This window comes from Bombina bombina, chromosome 4, assembly GCF_027579735.1.
Source record: "Bombina bombina isolate aBomBom1 chromosome 4, aBomBom1.pri, whole genome shotgun sequence".
Lineage (NCBI taxonomy): Eukaryota > Metazoa > Chordata > Amphibia > Anura > Bombinatoridae > Bombina > Bombina bombina.
Window position 1 is genome coordinate 800,619,446 of NC_069502.1, and position 22,513 is coordinate 800,641,958.

Genomic DNA, 22,513 nt, shown 5'->3' on the forward strand with positions numbered 1-22,513 from the left:
CCCCCTGGACAGATGTGGCCGAGAAAGCCACCATAGAAGAGAATTTCTGGTCTCTTGATCCAGATTCAGAGAAGGGGATAAGTCTGAGTAATCCCCATTCCACTGACTTAGCATGCACAGTTGCAGTGGTCTGAGGTGTAAGCGTGCAAAGGGTACTATGTCCATTGCCGCTACCATTAAGCCGATTACCTCCATGCATTGAGCCACTGACGGGTGTTGAATGGAATGAAGGGTGCGGCAAGCACTTTGAAGTCTTGTTAGCCTGTCCTCTGTCAGGTAAATCTTCATTTCTACAGAATCTATAAGAGTCCCCAGGAAGGGAACTCTTGTGAGTGGAACGAGTGAACTTTTCTTTTCGTTCACCTTCCATCCATGTGACCTTAGAAATGCCAGCACTAACTCTGTATGAGACTTGGCAGTTTGAAAGCTTGAAGCTTGTATCAGAATGTCGTCTAGGTATGGAGCTACCGAGATTCCCCGCGGTCTTAGTACCGCCAGAAGAGCACCCAGAACCTTTGTGAAGATTCTTGGAGCTGTAGCCAATCCGAATGGAAGAGCCACAAACTGGTAATGCCTGTCTAGGAAGGCAAACCTTAGGTACCGATAATGATCTTTGTGAATCGGTATGTGAAGGTAAGCATCTTTTAAATCTACAGTGGTCATGTATTGACCCTCTTGGATCATAGGTAAAATTGTCCGAATAGTCTCCATCTTGAACGATGGAACTCTTAGGAATTTGTTTAGGATCTTTAAGTCCAGGATTGGTCTGAAAGTTCCCTCTTTTTTGGGAACCACAAACAGATTTGAGTAAAACCCCTGTCCCTGTTCCGATCGTGGAACTGGATGGATTACTCCCATTAACAAGAGCTCTTGTACGCAGCGTAGAAACGCCTCTTTCTTTGTCTGGATTGTTGACAATCTTGACAGATGAAATCTCTCTCTTGGAGGAGAGTATTTGAAGTCCAGAAGGTATCCCTGAGATATTATCTCTAGCGCCCAGGGATCCTGAACATCTCTTGCCCAAGCCTGGGCGAAGAGAGAAAGTCTGCCCCCCACTAGATCCGATCCCGGATCGGGGGCCCTCAATTCATGCTGTTTTAGGGGCAGCAGCAGGTTTCCTAGTCTGCTTGCCCTTGTTCCAGGACTGGTTAGGTTTCCAGCCTTGTCTGTAGCGAGCAACAGCTCCTTCCTGTTTTGGTGCAGAGGAAGTTGATGCTGCTCCTGCTTTGAAATTACGAAAGGAACGAAAATTAGACTGTCTAGTCTTGGCTTTGGCTTTGTCCTGAGGCAGGGCATGGCCTTTACCTCCTGTAATGTCAGCGATAATCTCTTTCAACCCGGGCCCGAATAACGTCTGCCCTTTGAAAGGTATATTAAGCAATTTAGACTTAGAAGTAACATCAGCTGACCAGGATTTTAGCCACAGCGCCCTGCGTGCCTGAATGGCGAATCCTGAATTCTTCGCCGTAAGTTTAGTAAGATGTACTACGGCCTCCGAAATGAATGAATTAGCTAGTTTAAGGACTCTAAGCCTGTCCGTAATGTCGTCCAGAGTAGCTGAACCAATGTTCTCTTCCAGAGACTCAATCCAGAATGCCGCTGCAGCCGTGATCGGCGCAATGCATGCAAGGGGTTGCAATATAAAACCTTGTTGAACAAACATTTTCTTAAGGTAACCCTCTAACTTTTTATCCATTGGATCTGAAAAAGCACAGCTATCCTCCACCGGGATAGTGGTACGCTTAGCTAAGGTAGAAACTGCTCCCTCCACCTTAGGGACCGTTTGCCATAAGTCCCTTGTGGTGGCGTCTATTGGAAACATTTTTCTAAATATCGGAGGGGGTGAGAACGGCACACCGGGTCTATCCCACTCCTTAGTAACAATTTCAGTAAGTCTCTTAGGTATAGGAAAAACCTCAGTACTCGTCGGTACCGCAAAATATTTATCCAACCTACACATTTTCTCTGGTATTGCAACTGTGTTACAATCATTCAGAGCCACTAACACCTCCCCTAGTAATACACGGAGGTTTTCCAGTTTAAATTTAAAATTTGAAATATCTGAATCCAGTCTGTTTGGATCAGAACCGTCACCCACAGAATGAAGTTCTCCGTCCTCATGTTCTGCCACCTGTGACGCAGTGTCTGACATGGCCCTAATATTATCAGCGCACTCTGTTCTCACCCCAGAGTGATCACGCTTACCTCTTAGTTCTGGTAATTTAGCCAAAACCTCAGTCATAACAGTAGCCATATCCTGTAATGTGATTTGTAATGGCCGCCCAGATGTACTCGGCGCTACAATATCACGCACCTCCCTCTGAGCGGGAGATGTAGGTACTGACACGTGAGGCGAGTTAGTCGGCATAACTCTCCCCTCGTTGTTTGGTGAAATTTGTTCAATTTGTACAGATTGACTTTTATTTAAAGTAGCATCAATACAGTTAGTACATAAATTTCTATTGGGCTCCACTTTGGCATTGCAACAAATGACACAGGTATCATCCTCTGAATCAGACATGTTTAACACACTAGCAAATAAACTTGCAACTTGGAAATACAATTCAATTAGAATAATATTAAAAAGTACTGTGCCTTTAAGAAGCACAGAAGATCTATGACAGTTGAAAATTAATAAATTGAAACAGTTATAGCCTCAATCCTTGTAAACAACACAACTTTAGCAAAGGTTTAATCCCATTAGCAAAGATAACAAATTCTGAAAGCAGGAAACAAATTACAGAATAAACGTTTTTTATCTCAGTCAAACTATAATTCTCACAGCTCTGCTGAGAGAAATTACCTCCCTCAAAATAAGTTTTGAAGACCCCTGAGCTCTGTAGAGATGAACCGGATCATGCAGGGAATACAATGAGTTGCTTACTGAAATATTTGATGCATAGTAAAAGCGCCAAAAAACGGCCCCTCCCCCTCACACACAGCAGTGAGGGAGAACAGAAACTGTCAGAAAAACAGATTAAGCAACTGCCAAGTGGAAAAATAGTGCCCAAACATTTATTCACACAGTACCTCAGCAAATGAAAACGATTTTACATTCCAGCAAAAACGTTAAACATAATCTCTAGTTATTAAACAGCTTTATGTATTTCTTACAGTGTAATTCTAGTGAAGTACCATTCCCCAGAATACTGAAGTGTAAAGTATACATACATGACATTATATCGGTATGGCAGGATTTTCTCATCAATTCCATTGTCAGAAAATAAAAACTGCTACATACCTCTATGCAGATTCATCTGCCCGCTGTCCCCTGATCTGAAGTTTACCTCACTCCTCAGATGGCCGAGAACAGCAATATGATCTTAACTACTCCGGCTAAAATCATAGCAAAACTCTGGTAGATTCTTCTTCAAACTCTGCCAGAGAGGTAATAACACACTCCGGTGCTATTTTAAAATAACAAACTTTTGATTGAAGATATAAAACTAAGTATAATCACCATAGTCCTCTCACACATCCTATCTAGTCGTTGGGTGCAAGAGAATGACTGGGAGTGACGTAGAGGGGAGGAGCTATATGCAGCTCTGCTGGGTGAATCCTCTTGCACTTCCTGTTGGGGAGGAGTAATATCCCAGAAGTAATGATGACCCGTGGACTGATCACACTTAACAGAAGAAATCTATTTATTCTGCATGAAACAAATGATCTAAAGTTTGATATCATGGAAGAGCTCTGTGTAACTTTGGTCACCTTATTTCAGGACTTCCGACTCAAGATTCAGGAGAGTCTTGATACCGCTCTAACTACAGCTGGAGACGTGTCTAATGAGAGTGAACAGTGTCAACTGATATGGATGGGGTCTTCTACTCTTACACAGACAAATATCCAGCGACCAAGGTATTTGGGAGAGCATGATACAAGAGAGTTAACATTGGATAGGACTGTCAGTTCCCCCTTTTAAAATTTAATAAGTGCTAAAATAAAAATGTTCTCTTTTTTGCACTATTGTGCTGCTGGATTCTGTTTTTTCCTGATCGTTATTAAGCTGTTGGTTCACTGCACCCAACCGGAATTGCACACTGCCTTTGTGGACACCTGTTACCGTAGTTTCTAAGTTGCTGTGGCGTCTGACGTCACAAATCTGTGCCCGGGATCGTATATGGCCTGTGAGTTTGGAGTGGCAGTCGCCTATTGTTTGTACCCCCTTTAATATACCTCAGAGACCCCGCAACAATGAATCAGGAAGGGTCTGCTGAGATAGAGGTCCCCGTAGGGTTAATGTCACCAACAGCTCCTATTGTCCCTATACTGACAGATTGGAAAATGGAGCAATATCTACAGTGGCTTTACCGACTATGCTTCCGGTTACTGTACCCACATCTAAAATGAATAAGTATTGCAAAGCGGCTTTGGAGACCGCTGCAGCCCATCCTCTGGATAGTCCTGAGAAGCTTAGACATGGCGATCCTAATTTAGTAGAGATCAATTTGAAATCTAATCTAGGGTGGGAGTGGAGGTTGTTTTCCTCGCTTTGGAGAGCAGGTGACTCCATCACGACTTGTCAAGGCATACTACAAGTACCGGCACAATCACCATTCCTAGCCCTCACTTCAAAATGGCATGCATTATGGAGGAGCCTGTGGAAATCGAGTTTTGGGTCCTGGAGAGTATCTTCTACCCCTGGAAGCACTACTGACAAAAACTGTCTCTTGATGAGATCTCCTACAATGCCCCGGTCTCAAGCTGGAATCGGCTGAAACCTTACTTCAGCACACAGGCATCCGCAGTATATGAGGTGCAGCAATATGTTAAAAAAATAAATAAACTTGACATGAACTGCTAAAGCGAACTGTCACCTTTTGTGCTTTTCCTGTGCTACTTTTCACAGTTTGTCCTTCAAGGACCATTTACCTATTCATAATCCATGTATTCCCTCACGATTTACACATCAGATTGAGGACTGTGGGATAGGATAAAAGGTGACAGTTAATCAGTAACCTTAAACTCACTATCTGTAAGATGAACATTGCATGACGTTACTTAGTTCAGTCACATAGTTCATTAATATTAATATATGTTTCTAATTCTTATACATGTATATTTGGTGACACATATCTGATAAGGATGAGTTTTACTACTGCCACTTCCTCATTCAAATAACTGATGATTTATAAGCACTCCCTTGTTGCAAATACGTCATGTCAGTAATAAGGAACATCTCCATATCATTATAGGGATTTAGATCCATCCATTAAGATGCTCTTCTCCTCCCCAATAGTTTCAGTTTTGAATAACTATAGTTTTGTTTGCCTTATAATTTGTTCTGGTTATGTATTGTACAAGAAGATTCTTGCTCAATGTGAACTATAACTTTTATAAGCATCATCCTTCACTAAATCCATATCTCCAATACCTACAGGATAGCTCTGTCACGGATACTGGGCTGCAGGGGCTGAACCCTTGCCCCCCTATTGCCTCGCCTCACCCCTGTTGTTTCTCAGTGGTTTGGTGCTCCTCAGAGCAACCACAATCCCTGGAAGCTTTGGTTTTCTTGTCTTGTGAAAAGCTGTTATATGACCAGGAAAACCCTCCTAGGCTGGCCGGGCCCCTGGAACTCCAGGTCGTCCATCTCACCACGGCCACCCGCCTAACCCCTCTCAAGCTGTCTGGGCTCCTGGAACTCCCGGTCGGCCACAGGACACCCGCTAACTTTACCCCTGGTCGCTCCAGCAACCATGTACCCCAGAGCTCCGCTCTTTTGGGGATTAGTAGCCCATAGGGAGGACAAGAGGTGGGGGAATTGCCGGAGGGGAGCTGCTTTGGGAACCGGGGGTTTTGGACACCCCTACCACCATAACTTCAACGGGCTGCATCTCCGGTCCCCAATAACGAATCACGCCGCTTTTTGGACTGCAGCATCTGGGGACAGAAAGCTTTCAAATGACACCCTGGAAGTGCCACCGCTCCCCCAGGATCACCCCAAAACCGTCACCACTGTGTCCTGGGATTCTGTGGGATTATGGTTGCTATGGAGGCACTGGTCAGTCTGGAGGAGCAGGAATACTGTGGCATTGTCACCCTGTCTTATCAAGATGAGCTGTCTGTATAAAAGGAGTGTGTGTTTTCAATAAAGTAATTTCTTTTTTTCACCTGAATGCTAGTCTGTCTAGTCATTTAGGTGGGCTCCTGCTAGAATCACTTTCCTGGGCTACATAGTAATCACTTTCCTGGGCTACATAGCAGTTTGTTCCAGACATCGGAAGGACCCGGTTGACGGCGCTACCCAGTCGGGGTAGCGGGAAGTCTGTCACATTGGTTGGCAACGGTGGGATGCTTCTGTCTACCTGGAACGTCCAAATCACCAACTGAAGATCTTGCCAGATGGAGCAGTACCATGGGCTCCAGAAGGAAGAATTGAGAACGTTGCTGCAGAGTGAAAGTCGCCGGCAACAAGACAAGGGCAGTGCTCGTAGCCGAACTGATGGAGGACGATCGGGCTGGCGAACAGGCTGGTGGGTCGGACAGCGACTAAAGCGGAGGACAGCCCAGTACAGCCTCCAATCAAGGGACTATGACATCCGACAAGCAGAAGCAGGTACAGTGGCAACTGGCTCTCTATGGACCTAACCCCCCCGAGGAGCTCATTACTCGGATAGTGACTGACACCAACAAGATACACATGTTGGAGCTTCAGAAGTCTATAGGGGAGGTCATGCCGGATCCCCTGGACCCCCCTTCCCGGCCCAAGAAACTACCTCACGGGGCTTTCCGAACTTTCCTGGATGATGGGAGCGAGGATATTGACTGCTACCTACAGCTGTTTGAGACCCAGTACCTGATGCATGGGGTCACTAATGCCGATAGGGTTACTATCTTAATTGGGAAACTATCCGGTAGGGCCCTGGAGGCTTTCCACACTGTCCCTCCGAAGATCAAGGAAACTATGACCGGGTGAAGGAGCGGGTATGGACTCACCCCGGAGGCTCACCGGCTAAACTTCAGGGGACTACAAAGACTAGAGGAGCAGCCGTATACCGAGTTTGCCCACCGCTTAGCAAGATCCTTGAACTCCTGGGTTACTGGGTGCCACATCACCATCCTTGACGAAGCTGTTCAACTCATCCTCCTGGAGCAGTTCTACAACCGCACCCCAGCAGAAATAAAGGGACTGGGTAAAAGACAAGGGACCCAGAACAGCTGACTAAGCCGCCGACCCTGGCTGATCGGTATGTGGATGCCCGGCGCCCTGTTTCCCCGGCCGGGAGCAGCCATCCCCGGACATGTTATGGGTGTGGACACCCCGGACCTGTTATACAGGACTGCCCCGCCAGACAACGAAACCCCCCAGCCAAGCCGCCAAGGAACCCTGCCCCAACCTCGTGGGGGTCTCCTCGAGCCCGCACCTATCAGGCCGCTGTCCATTGTGCTCATACAGCAAGCTCCGACCCCTATGCTGAATGGACAGGAGAAGAAGTGGGTGTCTTGCACCATGTCGGCTCAATGGACCAAGACAACCGACAACAACACCGGCAAGTTGTCTGGGTCAACGGGCAGGCGGCTCAAGGAATGAGAGATACGGGGACCACTGTTTCTTTGATCCAACCTCACCTCGTTCCCCCCTCCGGCTGCACTGGGCGCACCCTTGCTGTGGGGGTAGCAGGAGGTGAGGTCCTCAGGATTCCTACAGCCTGGGTCAATTTGAACTGGAAAACCGGGTCCCAGAGGCCGTCAGGGACAGTATGCACCGGGAGCTTCGGGGAATGTTGGACCTTGGTGTCATTGAACCGTCCAACAGTCGCTGGGCCTCCTGGGTAGTGTTAGTACCCAAGGAGGACGGAACTACCCGGTTCTGCGTTGACTACCGTAGACTCAATGACAGAACCACCACTGACGCCTATCCCATGCACCCTCGACCTATGCAAGAGTTATTGGCAAATCCCCCTCGACCCTGAGTCCGTCCCCAAGTCTGCCTTCATCACTCCCTTCGGCTTATACCAGTTTAAGGTCATCCCGTTTGGAATGAAGAACGCCCCAGCCACTTTCCAAAGAATGGTAGACATCCTGTTGGATGGCCTCCAGGACTATGCCTGTGCATACCTGGATGACATCGCCATCTATAGGGAGACCTGGGAGGACCAGCTGGTCCACCTAGGCGTCGTCTTAGATCGTCTTTGAGCCGCCGGCCTCACCTTGAAGCCAGATAAGTGTATCATTGGACGCTCGGAAGTTCAGTACTTAGGCCACCGAGTCGGCTGCGGTAAGCAGCAACTTGAGCCGGACAAAGTTGAGGCAGTAGCTAACTGTCCCACCCCCAGGAACAAAACCCAAGTCCTTGCCTTTCTGGGTACTGCAGGCTACTACCGGAGGTTCGTCCCTAATTACAGCACCCTCGCCAAACCCCTGACTGACCTGACCCGTAAATGACTTCCGACAGGTCCTGTGGTCCCCCGAGTGTGAAAAAGCCTTCCAGAGTCTTAAGTCTGCCTTAATCTCTGCCCCAGTACTGGCCGCTCCTAACCCAGCCAAATATTTTTCTGTCCACACAGATGCCTCCATGTTCGGGTTGGGGGCCATACTAAGCCATGCGGACGAGAAAGGACAGGACCACTCCGTTGCCTACATCAGTGGCAAATTGCTACCCCGAGAAGTAGTAGTATTCCCTCACGATTTATACATCAGATTGATGACTGTGGGATAGGATAAAATGTGACAGTTAATCAGTAACCTTAAACTCACTATCTGTAAGATGAACATTGCATGACGTTACTTAGTTCAGTCACATAGTTCATTAATATTAATATATGTTTCTAATTCTTATACATGTATATATGGTGACACATATCTGATAAGGATGAGTTTTACTACTGCCAATTCCTCATTCAAATAACTGATGATTTATAAGCACTCCCTTGTTGCAAATACGTCATGTCAGTAATAAGGAACATCTCCATATCATTATAGGGATTTAGATCCATCCATTAAGATGCTCTTCTCCTCCCTAATAGTTTCAGTTTTGAATAACTATACAGTTTTGTTTGCCTTATAATTTGTTCTGGTTATGTATTGTACAAGAAGATTCTTGCTCAATGTGAACTATAACTTTTAAAAGCATCATCCTTCACTAAATCCATATCTCCAATACCTACAGGATAGCTCTGTCACGGATACTGGGCTGCAGGGGCTGAACCCTTGCCCCCCTATTGCCTCACCCCTGCTGTTTCTTAGTGGTTTGGGGCTCCTCAGAGCAACCACAATCCCTGGAAGCTTTGGTTTTCTTGTCTTGTGAAAAGCTGGTTTATGACCAGGAAAACCCTGCTAGGCTGGCCTGGCCCCTGGAACTCCCGGTCGGCTGCCTCACCACGGACACCCACCTAACCCCTCTCAGGCTGTCTGGGCTCCTGGAACTCCACAGGACAGCAGGACACCAGCTAACTTTACCCCTGGTTGCTCCAGCAACCATGTGCCTCAGAGCTCCGCTCTTTTGGGGATTAGTAGCCCCTAGGGAGGACAAGAGGTGGGGGAATTGCCGGAGGGGAGCTGCTTTGGGAACCGGGGGATTTGGACACCCCTACCACCATAACTTCAACGGGTTGTATCACGCTGCTTTTTGGACTGCAGCATCTGGGGACCGAGAGCTTTCAAATGACAATGGAAGTGCCGCCGCTCCCCCGAGATCACCCCAAAACCGTCACCACTGTGTCCTGGGATTCTGTGGGACTATGGTTGCTATGGAGGCGCCAGTCAGTCTGGAGGGGCGGGAATGGCGGGAAAACTGTGGCATTGTCTCCCTGTCTTATCAAGATGAGCTGTCTGTATAAAAGGAGTGTGTGTTTTCAATAAAGTCAGTTCTTTTTTTCACCTGAATGCTAATTTGTCTATTCATTTAGGTGGGCTCCTGCTAGAATCACTTTCCTGGGCTACATAGCAGTTTGTTACAGACAGCGGAAGGACCCGGTTGACGGTGCTACCCAGTCGGGGTAGCGGGAAGTCCGTCACAAGCTCCATAACATAATAAATGTTTGTCTCAGGTTATGTTCTGGTAAGTGTTCGCCCTATTAACACCATAGACTAATGTAAAACAGTACACTAGTATATATTATACAAGACTATATTGGTGTCAAGTTTCTATCCTGCCCGCTAGTTGCTTTATACTCAGTCATTAGATCACACTCCCTTACTATAGAGTTAAACGCATATCTATACCATTATTTTATATCCTCTCATATTACTTAACATATCAAATATCCCATATAAAATCTACAATATCAGTTGTCAATTTCTTTTAACCACTTGTACTAAGGCCCAAGAGTGGCAAATTCAATTACTAGTATACCTCTTATAGGTTCCACAAGCTTAGTGAGGTCCAAGAGTGACCCTTTGTGTATTAAGGAGGTTTAATTGCCAGTTCTTAATATGGAAAAACTGAGGTCTAAATCCCGTACATCTCATCAGTTTAGAAAATCCAGATAATTATATCTCTGTTATTACTAAGCAGTTTTTATAATTTGTATTATTGATAATTAAATTATTCTGTGAATTGACCTTACTATTATGTACTACCACTGAGTGATAACAATTTCAGCTATATCTGTCATATTGTAAGCACCAGATTATTCTCTAGTTCATGTACTAACTGTTAATCATACTCACTGTTATCTCTGCTCTTATGACAATTTGCCAACTCCTAATAATTTAATGTATTATCTATGTATTTCTAAGTATCACCTAGATTAAGAGTTTTGAGTGCTATAGGGAAAGTAAAGAACGCAACAAAAGTTGCGTTATTTAATCCCCTATAGCGCTGCCATTACAAGTTTAAAAAACCCGGCTTGTGCGGGAGATATGGAGATTTTGAGCTCCATAGCGCACCAAAAACAAGCGCTTGCCCCATAGATATCAAAGGGGAGAGCCAACAAAAAAAAAAAGTCTAACACCTGCGATCACGGAAACAAAAGCTCTGTAACGCAGCCCCATTGATGTCTATGGGGAAAAAGAAAATACAGTTTAAACCACCCTAACATAAACCTCACGTCTAAACACCCTTAATCTGCTGCCCCTGACATCGCCAACACCTGCTTACAGTTATTAACCCCTAATTGCCGCTCCAGATATCGCTACCACTATACTAAAGTTATTAACCCCTATTCTGATGCACCCCAACATCGCTGCAACTATATTAAAGTTATTAACCCCTATTCTGCCGCTCCCCAACATCGCTGTGACTAAATAAAGTTATTAACCCCTAAACCTCTGGCCTCCCACATCACTAAATAAACCTATTAACCCCTAAACCGCCAGCCCCCCACATCGCAACAACCTAAATTAAACTATATTAACCCCTAAACCTAAACCTAACATAACTCTAACACACCCTAACTTTAACATAATGAAATTAGATCTAAATTAAATTTACAATTATTAACTAAATAATTCCTATTTAAAACTAAATACATACTTACCTGTAAAATAAAACCTAAGGTAGCTACAATATACCTAATAGTTATATTGTAGCTAGCTTAGGTTTTATTTTTATTTCACAGGTAAGTTTGTATTTATTTTAACTAGGTAGAATAGTTAGTAAATAGTTATTAACTATTTACTAACTACCTAGCTAAAATAAATACAAACTTACCTGTGAAATAAAACCTAACCTGCCTTACACTAAAACCTAACATTACAAAAAATAAAAAAAAGAAATTATCCAAAAAAAACAGAATTTATGCTTACCTGATAAATTACTTTCTCTTGTGGTGTATCCAGTCCACGGATTCATCCTTACTTGTGGGATATTCTCATTCCCTACAGGAAGTGGCAAAGAGAGCACACATCAGAGCTGTCCATATAGCTCCCCCTCAGGCTCCGCCCCCCCAGTCATTCGACCGACGGTTAGGAGAAAAAGGAGAAACCATAGGGTGCAGTGGTGACTGTAGCTTAAACAAAAAATTTTAACCTGACTGAATTGCCAGGGCGGGCCGTGGACTGGATACACCGCAAGAGAAAGTAATTTATCAGGTAAGCATAAATTATGTTTTCTCTTGCAAGGTGTATCCAGTCCACGGATTCATCCTTACTTGTGGGATACCAATACCAAAGCTTTAGGACACGGATGAAGGGAGGGAACAAGTCAGGTAACCTAAACGGAAGGCACCACTGCTTGCAAAACCTTTCTCCCAAAAATAGCCTCCGAAGAAGCAAAAGTATCGAATTTATAAAATTTGGCAAAAGTATGCAGTGAGGACCAAGTCGCTGCCTTACAAATCTGTTCAACAGAGGCCTCATTCTTGAAGGCCCAAGTGGAAGCCACAGCTCTGGTGGAATGAGCTGTAATTCGTTCAGGAGGCTGCCGTCCAGCAGTCTCATAAGCCAATCGGATGATGCTTTTCAGCCAGAAAGAAAGAGAGGTAGCAGTAACTTTCTGACCTCTCCTCTTACCAGAATAGATAACAAACAAGGACGATGTTTGTCTGAAATCTTTAGTTGCTTGTAAATAGAATTTTAAAGCACAAACTACCTCAAGACTGTGTAACAGACGTTCCTTCTTTGAAGATGGATTAGGACACAGAGAAGGAACAATTATTTCCTGGTTAATATTCTTGTTAGAAACAACCTTAGGAAGAAAACCAGGTTTGGTACGCAAAACTACCTTATCTGTATGGAACACCAGACAGGGTGAATTACACTGCAAAGCAGACAATTCTGAAACTCTTCGAGCAGAAGATATAGCTACTAAAAACAAAACTTTCCAAGATAATAACTTAATATCTATGGAATGTAAAGGTTCAAACGGAACCCCTTGAAGAACTGAAAGAACTAAATTTAGACTCCATGGAGGAGCCACAGGTTTATAGACAGGCTTGATTCTGACTAAAGCCTGTGCAAACGCTTGAACGTCTGGTACTTCTGCCAGACGCTTGTGTAACAGGATAGACAGAGCAGATATCTGTCCCTTTAAGGAACTAGCTGACAATCCTTTCCACAATCCTTCTTGGAGAAAGGACAATATCCTGGGAATCCTAATCTTACTCCACGAGTAACCCTTGGATTCACACCAACAAAGATATTTCCGCCATATCTTATGGTAAATTTTCCTGGCGACAGGCTTTCTAGCCTGGATCAGAGTATCTATAACTGATTCAGAGAACCCACGCCTAGATTGAATTAAGCGTTCAATCTCCAAGCAGTCAGTTGCAGAGAAACTAGATTTGGATGCTTGAATGGACCCTGTATTAGAAGATCCTGCCTCGATGGCAGTGTCCATGGTGGAACAGATGACATGTCCACTAGGTCTGCATACCAAGTCCTGCGTGGCCACGCAGACTCTATCAGAATTACCGAAGCCTTCTCCTGTTTGATTCTGGCTACCAGCCGAGGGAGAAGGGGAAACGGTGGAAAGACATAAGCCAGATTGAAGGACCAAGGCGCTACTAGAGCATCTATCAATGCCGCCTTGGGGTCCCTGGACCTGGATCCGTAAAGAGGAAGTTTGGTATTCTGACAGGACGCCATCAGATCCAAATCTGGAATTCCCCATAGCTGGGTCAGCTGAGCAAAAACCTCCGGGTGGAGTTCCCACTCGCCCGGGTGAAAAGTCTGACGACTCAGAAAATGCGCCTCCCAGTTGTCTACTCCTGGGATGTGAATTGCAGATAGATGGCAGGAGTGATCCTCCGCCCATTTGATGATCTTGGTTACTTCCTTCATCGCTAGGGAACTCTTTGTTCCTCCCTGATGATTGATGTACGCTACAGTCGTGATGTTGTCCGACTGAAATCTGATGAATTTGACCGCCGCTAGTTGAGGCCATGCCTGGAGCGTGTTGAATATCGCTCTCAGTTCCAAAATGTTTATCGGGAGAAGAGATTCTTCCCGAGACCATATGCCCTGAGCTTTCAGGGAGTCCCAGACCGCACCCCAGCCTAACAGACTGGCATCGGTCATGACAATGATCCACTCCGGTCTGCGGTAGCACATTCCCTGAGACAGGTGATCCTGAGACAACCACCAGAGAAGAGAATCTCTGGTTTTCTGGTCCAGTTGTATTTGAGGAGACAAATCTGCATAATCCCCATTCCACTGTTTGAGCATGCACAGTTGCAGTGGTCTGAGATGAATTCGGGCAAAAGGGACAATGTCCATTGCCGCAACCATTAGTCCGATTACCTCCATGCACTGAGCTACAGAAGGCCGAGGAATGGAATGAAGAATTCGGCAAGTAGTTAAAAGCTTTACCTTCCTGACCTCCGTCAGAAATATTTTCATTTCTACAGAGTCTATTAGTGTTCCCAGGAAGGGAACCCTTGTGAGCGGGGACCTAGAACTTTTTTTGACGTTCACCTTCCGCCCGTGAGACCTTAGAAAGGCCAGAACAATGTCTGTATGAGCCTTGGCTCTGTGAAAAGACGAAGCCTGTATTAAGATGTCGTCTAGGTAAGGTGCTACTGCAATGCCCCACGGTCTTAGTACCGCTAGCAGGGACCCTAGAACCTTTGTGAAAATTCTGGGAGCGGTGGCCAACCCGAAAGGAAGGGCCACGAACTGGTAATGCCTGTCCAGAAAGGCGAACCTTAGGAACTGATGGTGATCTTTGTGGATAGGAATATGTAGGTACGCATCCTTTAGATCCACGGTAGTCATATATTGACCTTCTTGGATCATCGGTAAGATTGTCCGAATGGTTTCCATTTTGAATGATGGAACTCTGAGGAATTTGTTTAGAATTTTTAGATCCAGGATTGGCCTGAAAGTTCCTTCCTTTTTGGGAACTACAAACATGTTTGATTAAAAACCCAGTCCTTGTTCTGCAATTGGAACTGGGTATATCACTCCCATTTTTAGTAGATCTTCTACGCAGCGTAAGAACGCCTGTTTCTTTGTCTGGTCTGAAGACAAACGAGAAATGTGGAACCTTCCCCTTGGAGGAGAGTCCTTGAATTCTAGAAGATATCCCTGAACCACAATTTCTAATGCCCAGGGATCTGGGACATCTCTTGCCCAAGCCTGAGCAAAGAGAGAGAGAGTCTGTCCCCTACTATATCCGGTCCCGGATCGGGGGCTACCCCTTCATGCTGTCTTAGTAGCAGCCGCAGGCTTCTTGGCGTATTTACCCTTGTTCCAGCCCTGCAAAGGTTTCCAGGTGGCTTTGGGCTGTGAAGCGTTACCCTCTTGCTTTGCGGTTGCAGAGGTTGAAGCAGGGCCGCTCCTGAAGTTGCGAAAGGAGCGAAAATTAGCCTTGTTTTTGGCCTTAAATGGTCTATCTTGTGGGAGGGCATGGCCCTTTCCCCCAGTGATATCCGAAATAATTTCTTTCAACTCGGGGCCGAAAAGGTTCTTTCCCTTGAAAGGAATATTTAGTAATTTTGTTTTGGACGACACATCAGCCGACCATGATTTGAGCCAAAGAGCTCTTCGCGCCATAATGGCAAAACCAGAATTTTTCGCCGCTAACTTAGCTAATTGTAAAGCGGCATCTGTATTAAAAGAATTAGCCAGCTTTAGAGAATTAATAATATCCATGACTTCGTCATATGAAGTCTCCCTCTGGAGCGACTCCTCCAGCGCCTCAAACCAAAAAGCCGCTGCAGTAGTTACAGGAATAATGCAGGCAATCGGTTGAAGAAGGAAACCTTGTTGAACAAATATTTTCTTTAGTAAACCTAATTTTTTATCCATAGGATCTTTGAAAGCACAACTGTCTTCTATTGGTATAGTTGTGCACTTGGCTAGTGTTGAAACTGCTCCCTCTACCTTAGGGACCGTCTGCCACGCGTCCCGCCTGGGGTCAGTAATGGGGAACATTTTCTTAAAGATAGGGGGGGAACAAAAGGTACACCTGGTCAATTCCACTCCCTAGTCACAATATCCGCTACCCTCTTAGGGATTGGAAATGCATCAGTGTATACAGGAACTTCTAAAAATTTGTCCATTTTACACAATTTCTCTGGGACCACCATGGGGTCACAATCATCCAGCATGGCTAGTACCTCCTTAAGCAGTACGCGGAGGTGTTCCAGCTTAAATTTAAACGCTAAAGAATCTGATTCTGCCCGCTGAGAAACATTCCCTGAGTCAGAAATTTCTCCCTCAGACAGAACATCCCTCACTGCCACTTCAGAGTGTTGTGAGGGTACAAGTGATAAATCATCCAAAGCTTCTGATTGCTCATCCTCTGTTCTTAAAACCGAGCTATCACGCTTTTGTGGAAAAACTGGCAGTTTGGATAGAAATGCCGCAAGGGAATTATCCATAACTGTTCCTAATTGTTGTAATGTAATAGGGGCCACTGCGCTAGATGTAGTGGACATTGCTTGCACGGACGTAACTGGTGTAGACACATGGGGAGAGGAAAGTGGGCTATCCTCATTACCTTCTGTCAAAGAATCATCTTGGGCTACATCTTTAATTAAGCTAGGAACATTAGCGCATTTAAAGCAAAAATGTAAGGGGGGTTCCACCACGGCTACTAAACATATAGAGCAACGTCTATCTGTAGGCTCAGACATGTTAAAACAGACAAGTATTAGTCACAAGTCGACTTAGACAGCACTCAAATACTGAAAAAAACAATTGGAGAAAAAACGGTACTGTGCCTTTAAATAATAAAAAGTGCACTTTTTTACTGAACTTAAAAAATGATCCAATCTTCCTGAAATTTTCAACACATTATCCTAATGCCTTGAAATGGTTGCACAGTGAATTTCAAGCCAATTAACCCGTTAATGCCCAAACCGGAGCCACCTAAAGTAAACAACCGGTTAGCAAACTACAGCACCATGCCACAGCAATCTGTTCTGGCCCTACCTGCCCCTGGGGATTAGATGAATGGAAAATAAGCCTCTATGAAGTCCTCAAGAAGTCTTAGGACCCTCCACGTGAAGCTGCATGAAGCTGTCTGCAAATGTAACTGCGCAACTGAGGCGCGAAATTTAGGCCCCCCCCTCTCCACTCCGGAGTTGTGGGGCCTTCAAAAACCCTAATTAGGTGTCTAAAATATGCCATGTGGAATAAAACCCCGTAAAACACATCCAAAGTAATAAAAAAACTTGTATAACGATTATATTTTGCTTAAAAATAATCGATTGCCCCTTTGACAGTGTCCACCAGTGTTTGAGCCCTTAATTAAGCCTTCCTTCTATACTGAGTCTAGAATATGGCTTACCTTCCCCACATGGGGATTCTTGTCAGTCTTCTAGCATTACTAAGTCTTGACTAGAAAAAATGACTGCACATACCTTATAGCAGTTAAGCCTGCAAACTGTTCCCCCCAACTGAAGTTTTCCGGTACTCCTCAGTCCTATGTGGGAACAGCAGTGGATTTTAGTTACAACATGCTAAAATCATCTTCCTCTCAGCAGAATTCTTCATCACTTTCTGCCAGAGAGTAAATAGTACAAACCGGCACTATTTAAAAATAACAAACTCTTGATTGAAGATATAAAAACTACAAATCTAACACCACATTCACTTTACCCTCCCGTGGAGATGCTACTTGTTAGAGCGGCAAAGAAAATGACTGGGGGGGCGGAGCCTGAGGGGGAGCTATATGGACAGCTCTGCTGTGTGCTCTCTTTGCCACTTCCTGTAGGGAATAAGAATATCCCACAAGTAAGGATGAATCCGTGGACTGGATACACCTTGCAAGAGAAATTAAAATTATTCCTATTCTAGTACCCTTTTACAAAAAAAACAGCCTAGTCTAGAATAAACTACCAAGGGCCCTTAAAAGGGCCTTTTGTAGGGCATTGCCCTGAGTTAAACAGCTCTTTTGTCCCCCCAAAAATACAAACACCCCATAACACTATACAAACCCCCACCACCCCAAACTACCAAGGGCCCTTAAAAGGGCCTTTTGTAGGGCATTGCCCTGAGTTAACTGCTCTTTTGCCCCCAAAAAAATACAAACACCCCCTAACACTATACAAACCCCCACCCCTCAAACTACCTAAACTAGAAAAATAAAACCCACCCAAAAAAACCTTTAAAAAGCCTAACACTAACCTTCTTCAATCTTCATCCCGGCCGCGAAGTGCTGATCCAAGTGGTGAGAAGTCTTCATCCAGGCGGCCTCTTCAATCTTCATCCAGACGGCATCTTCTATCTTGATCCCGGAGGCGCGGAACAGGTCCATCCTGAAGACATCCGGCGCAAAGCATCCTCTACATACGGTTGCCGCCGTACACTGAATCTTCAATGCAAGGGACGCGATCCAAGATGGCGTCCCTTGCATTCCTATTGGCTAAAATATTTGAATCAGCTGTTCAACTGTTCAAATCAGCCAATAGGATTTAAGCAGCTCTAATTCTATTGAATGATGAATCAGCCAATAGAATGAGAGCTGCTTAAATCCTATTGGCTGATTTGAACAGTTAACAGGTTTTAAGCAGCTCTCATTCTATTGGCTATTGGTGTGAAGAGGATGCTCCGCGCCGGATGTCTTCAGGATGGACCCGCTTCGCGCCTCCAGGATCAAGATAGAAGATGCCGCCTGGATGAAGATTGAAGAGGTCACCTGGATGAAGACTTCTCGCCGCCTGGATCAGGACTTCAACTCCGGGATGAAGATCGTTCAAGTGGGACTTCAAAAACTGTAAGTGGATCGTCAGGGGGTTAGTGTTAGGCTTTTTAAGGTTTATTGGGGTGTTTTTTTTTTTTTTTAAATAATTTAGACTTGGATTTCAGTCCTACATAAATTATGTCACTGGGGCATTTTCATCTGTGTGTTTTACTAAAATGAGACAAGGCTCTAAAATGTCTCTCTCTCCCCTAGTAAAAACCTCCCTGTGCTTAGTAGTACAGATGATCTGTATCTCTCAGACATATCACACACGTACACTTACCTGTACTGATATTGTCACTGATTTCCTGCTTCACAGGTTCCATCTTACATGTCACAAATGTAAACTCACATGTGACCTGCATCCCTCAGACACATCACACACATACACTCCCTTGGTCCATGCACCCATCAGACGCATCACACATGTACACTCACCTGTGACCTGCGTTCCTCAGACACATCACACATGCTCTCACATGTACCCTGCACCCCTCAGATACGTCTCACACGTGCACTCACATGTACCCTGCACCCCTCAGACACATAACACGTGCACTCACATGTACAATGCACCCCTCTGACATATCACACATGTACACTCACCTGTACTGATATTGTCACCGATTTCCTGCTTCAGAGCTTCCAGATCATCAGTCTGTTCAGCATTAATTGTGACTTCAGTCTTAACATCACCTGCATAGATCATATAAAAATGGTTACATTTTAGCACTGATCAAGGAAATTATATTAGACACATATACACTCACCTGTACCCTGCACCCCTCAGACACATCACTCACATAAACTCACCTGTACCCTGTAGATACATCATATACATACTCACTTGGTCTCTACGTCCCTGAGACACATCACTCACATAAACTCACCTGCACCCTATAGATATATCATACACATACTCACTTGGTCCCTGCGTCCCTCAGACACATAACGTACACACCTGTGTGCTGCATCCATGAGACTAAGTGCAACCATTGACATTAACTTTAGTGTGATACTGCGTACAGTCATTATCAGATACATGAAATTGTCAGACAGATTCAGAGAGCAGGCAATTTGTAACAACTTTCCAATTTACTTTTATTATTGAAATTGTTTTGTACTCTTTGCATCCTTTGATACCAAGAAAATGAAGAAAATTATGTAATAGAAGTAAATTTGAAAGTTGTTCAAAATTTTATTCTATCTCTGAATTATGAAAGAAAAATGTGGGGTTGCATGTCCCTTTAACAAGGCTGACATTTATTTAGCGCACCCTATATTTTGAATGGATAGCACAGGATTTGTTACTAACGCTCGTATTACATTGGCAACATAAGTGTTACACTCAAGCACATTACAAAATAGCATTGGAAAAATGAGTGCTTTTGGAGACCTGAAGTAAACCTTTCACAATACAGATAGAGCGTGCACTTTTAAAAAACTTTCCAATTTACTTCTGGTACCAAGAGAATGAAGCAAATGTTGTTATATTTTGTTGAAGGAGCGGCTAAGCACTACTGGGAGCTAGCTGTACACATTTGGTGAGCCAATGACAAGAGACATATGTGCAGACACCAAACTTTAGCTAGCTAGTAGTGCATTGCTGCCCTTGAGCCTACCTACCTAGGTATGCTTTTCAACTAACTATACCAAGAGAACACAAAAAATTAGATAAGATGTAAATTGGAAATAAGTTAAAATTGTACTCTTCATCTGGAGCACAAAGGTGTAATTTTGCCTTTACTGTCCCTATGAATATATGCACAACAAAACATACAGTGGCTCACAAAAGTGAGTACACCCCTAACATTTTTGTAAATATTTTATTATATCTTTTCATTTGACAACACTGAAGAAATGACACTTTGCTACAATGTAAAGTAGTGAGTGTACAGCCTGTATAACAGTGTAAATTTGCTGTCCCCTTAAAATAACTCAACACACAGCCATTAATATCTAAACCGTTGGCAACAAAAGTGAGTACACCCCTAAATAGAAATGTCAAAATTGGGCCCAATTAGCCATTTTCCCTCCCCGGTGTCATGTGACTTGTAGTGTTACAAGGTCTCAGGTGTGAATGGGGAGCAGATGGGTTAAATTTGGTGTTATCGCTATCACACTCTCTCATACTGGTCACTGGAAGTTCAACATGGCACCTGATGGCAAAGAACTCTCTAAGGATCTGAAAAAAAGAATTGTTGCTCTACATAAAGATGGCCTAGGCTATACGAAGATTGCCAAGACCCTGAAACTGAGTTGCAGCACGGTGGGCAAGACCATACAGCGATTTCACAGGACAGGTTCCACTCAGAACAGGCCTCGCCATGGTCGACCAAAGAAGTTGAGTGCACGTGTTCAGCGTCATATCTAGAGGGTGTCTTTGGGAAATAGACGTATAAGTGCCACCAGCATTGCTGCAGAGGTTGAAGGGGTGGGGGGGTCAGCCTCTCAGTGCTCAGACCATATGCCGCACACTGCATCAAATTGGTCTGCATGGCTGTCGTCCCAGAAGGAAACCTCTTCTAAAGATGAGGCACAAGAAAGCTTGCAGTTTGCTGAAGACAAGCAGACTAAGGACATGGATTACTGGAACCATATCCTGTGGTCCGATGAGACCAAGATAAACTTATCTGGTTCAGATGGTGTCAAGCGTGTGTGGTGGCAACCAGGTGAGGAGTACAAAGACAAGTGTGTCTTGTGTTGCCTACAGCCAAGTATGGTGGTGGGAGTGTCATGATCTGGGTCTGCATGAGTGCTGCCGGCACTGGGGAGCTACAGTTAATTGAGGGAACCATGAATGCCAACATGTACTGTGACATACTGAAGCAGAGCATGATTGCCTCCCTTCGGAGACTGGGCCACAGGGCAGTATTCCAACATGATAACGACACAGCCAGATAACGGCCGATTCTGAAACGCCAAACGCTGCCGCAAGGATAAAGCCTATTTGGGGAAAGGTATTTTGATCTTAAACCTTTCGGATTCTGGTGAGTGTAGTTATACTTTTATGTTTTGGGACCAACGATTTTGATAATTTCACCCCTATATATTAACAGAGGATATATTGCCAATAACTGTCAACTTGAATACAACATTTAACCGCCAATATAAGGGGTACCCCGCATAAAAATTGACATCTTAAAACAGGTCTTTTTGTTTTACCCTGGAGATATAAGAACTAACAATATAACGATATATAAAGACTGAGGATAATCCAGTGATACTTTATTTTTGATATATATTGTTTCCAGTACAAACTTTGAAACAAAACTGATACAATCAATGATCTGGTTATAACGAGCACAAGAGATATCTTTAGCTTTTGAACTTATGCAAGTTTTTAGTATTTTAAAGTGTTATAAGTGAAATATAAAATTGTCATTTCTAGGAATAAATAAGGTGCACATTAGTCATTGTTTTAAATGTATATATTTGTGTAATAAAGTTTAATTGTGTTGACATATACATTTTTAATATACTCTTATTGCTTTTTAATAATTCTATCTGCAATTAACTTGATCTTATCTATCCACAAATAGTGTATTATTTGGCTACAGGTAGAGCTGTCTAGCGCACTCTAATTTTGTATATTTAATAGCATTTTAGTGTGGGTTTTGGGAAACCACACTTTGTAGAGCTGCATATATCTACCTTAAAGGGCTTATACTTTTGTTTATTGTATCTTCTTTCCCTTAACCTCTTAAGGACATATGACGGAATTTTTCTGTCATAAAACAATTGAGCAAACTGAAAGCTGTGTCCTTAAAGGGTTAAACCCTTGAGCCCTATTATATATCATGGATGTTTTTAAAGTAAGATTAGACCTATTTTCTGAAATTGAAAAATTCGAGGATTCTACTGAACCCATGACACAAGCCCCACTAGGGAATGTTTCAGAAATGTGTGAAGATCTAGAGAAGATTTTAATTAAGGATATGAAACAGAAGCTGGAAGTTAGTTTTTTGCAAAAATATATTAATCTAAATATTGTGCCTAGAG

The 22,513-nt window shown here is 44.0% G+C and overlaps 1 protein-coding gene across 1 annotated transcript in view; it reads right to left on the reverse strand.

The window, feature by feature from the left end:
- Positions 1-22,513, reverse strand: part of LOC128657873 (gastrula zinc finger protein XlCGF26.1-like) — a gene marked incomplete at its 3' end in the record, with an annotated part of 115,829 nt that overhangs the window by 82,846 nt on the left and 10,470 nt on the right. Inside the window, exon 4 of the mRNA XM_053712302.1 lies at positions 19,118-19,207. Coding sequence (XP_053568277.1) covers positions 19,118-19,207 — 90 coding nt within the window. The remainder of the gene's footprint in view (positions 1-19,117; positions 19,208-22,513) is intronic.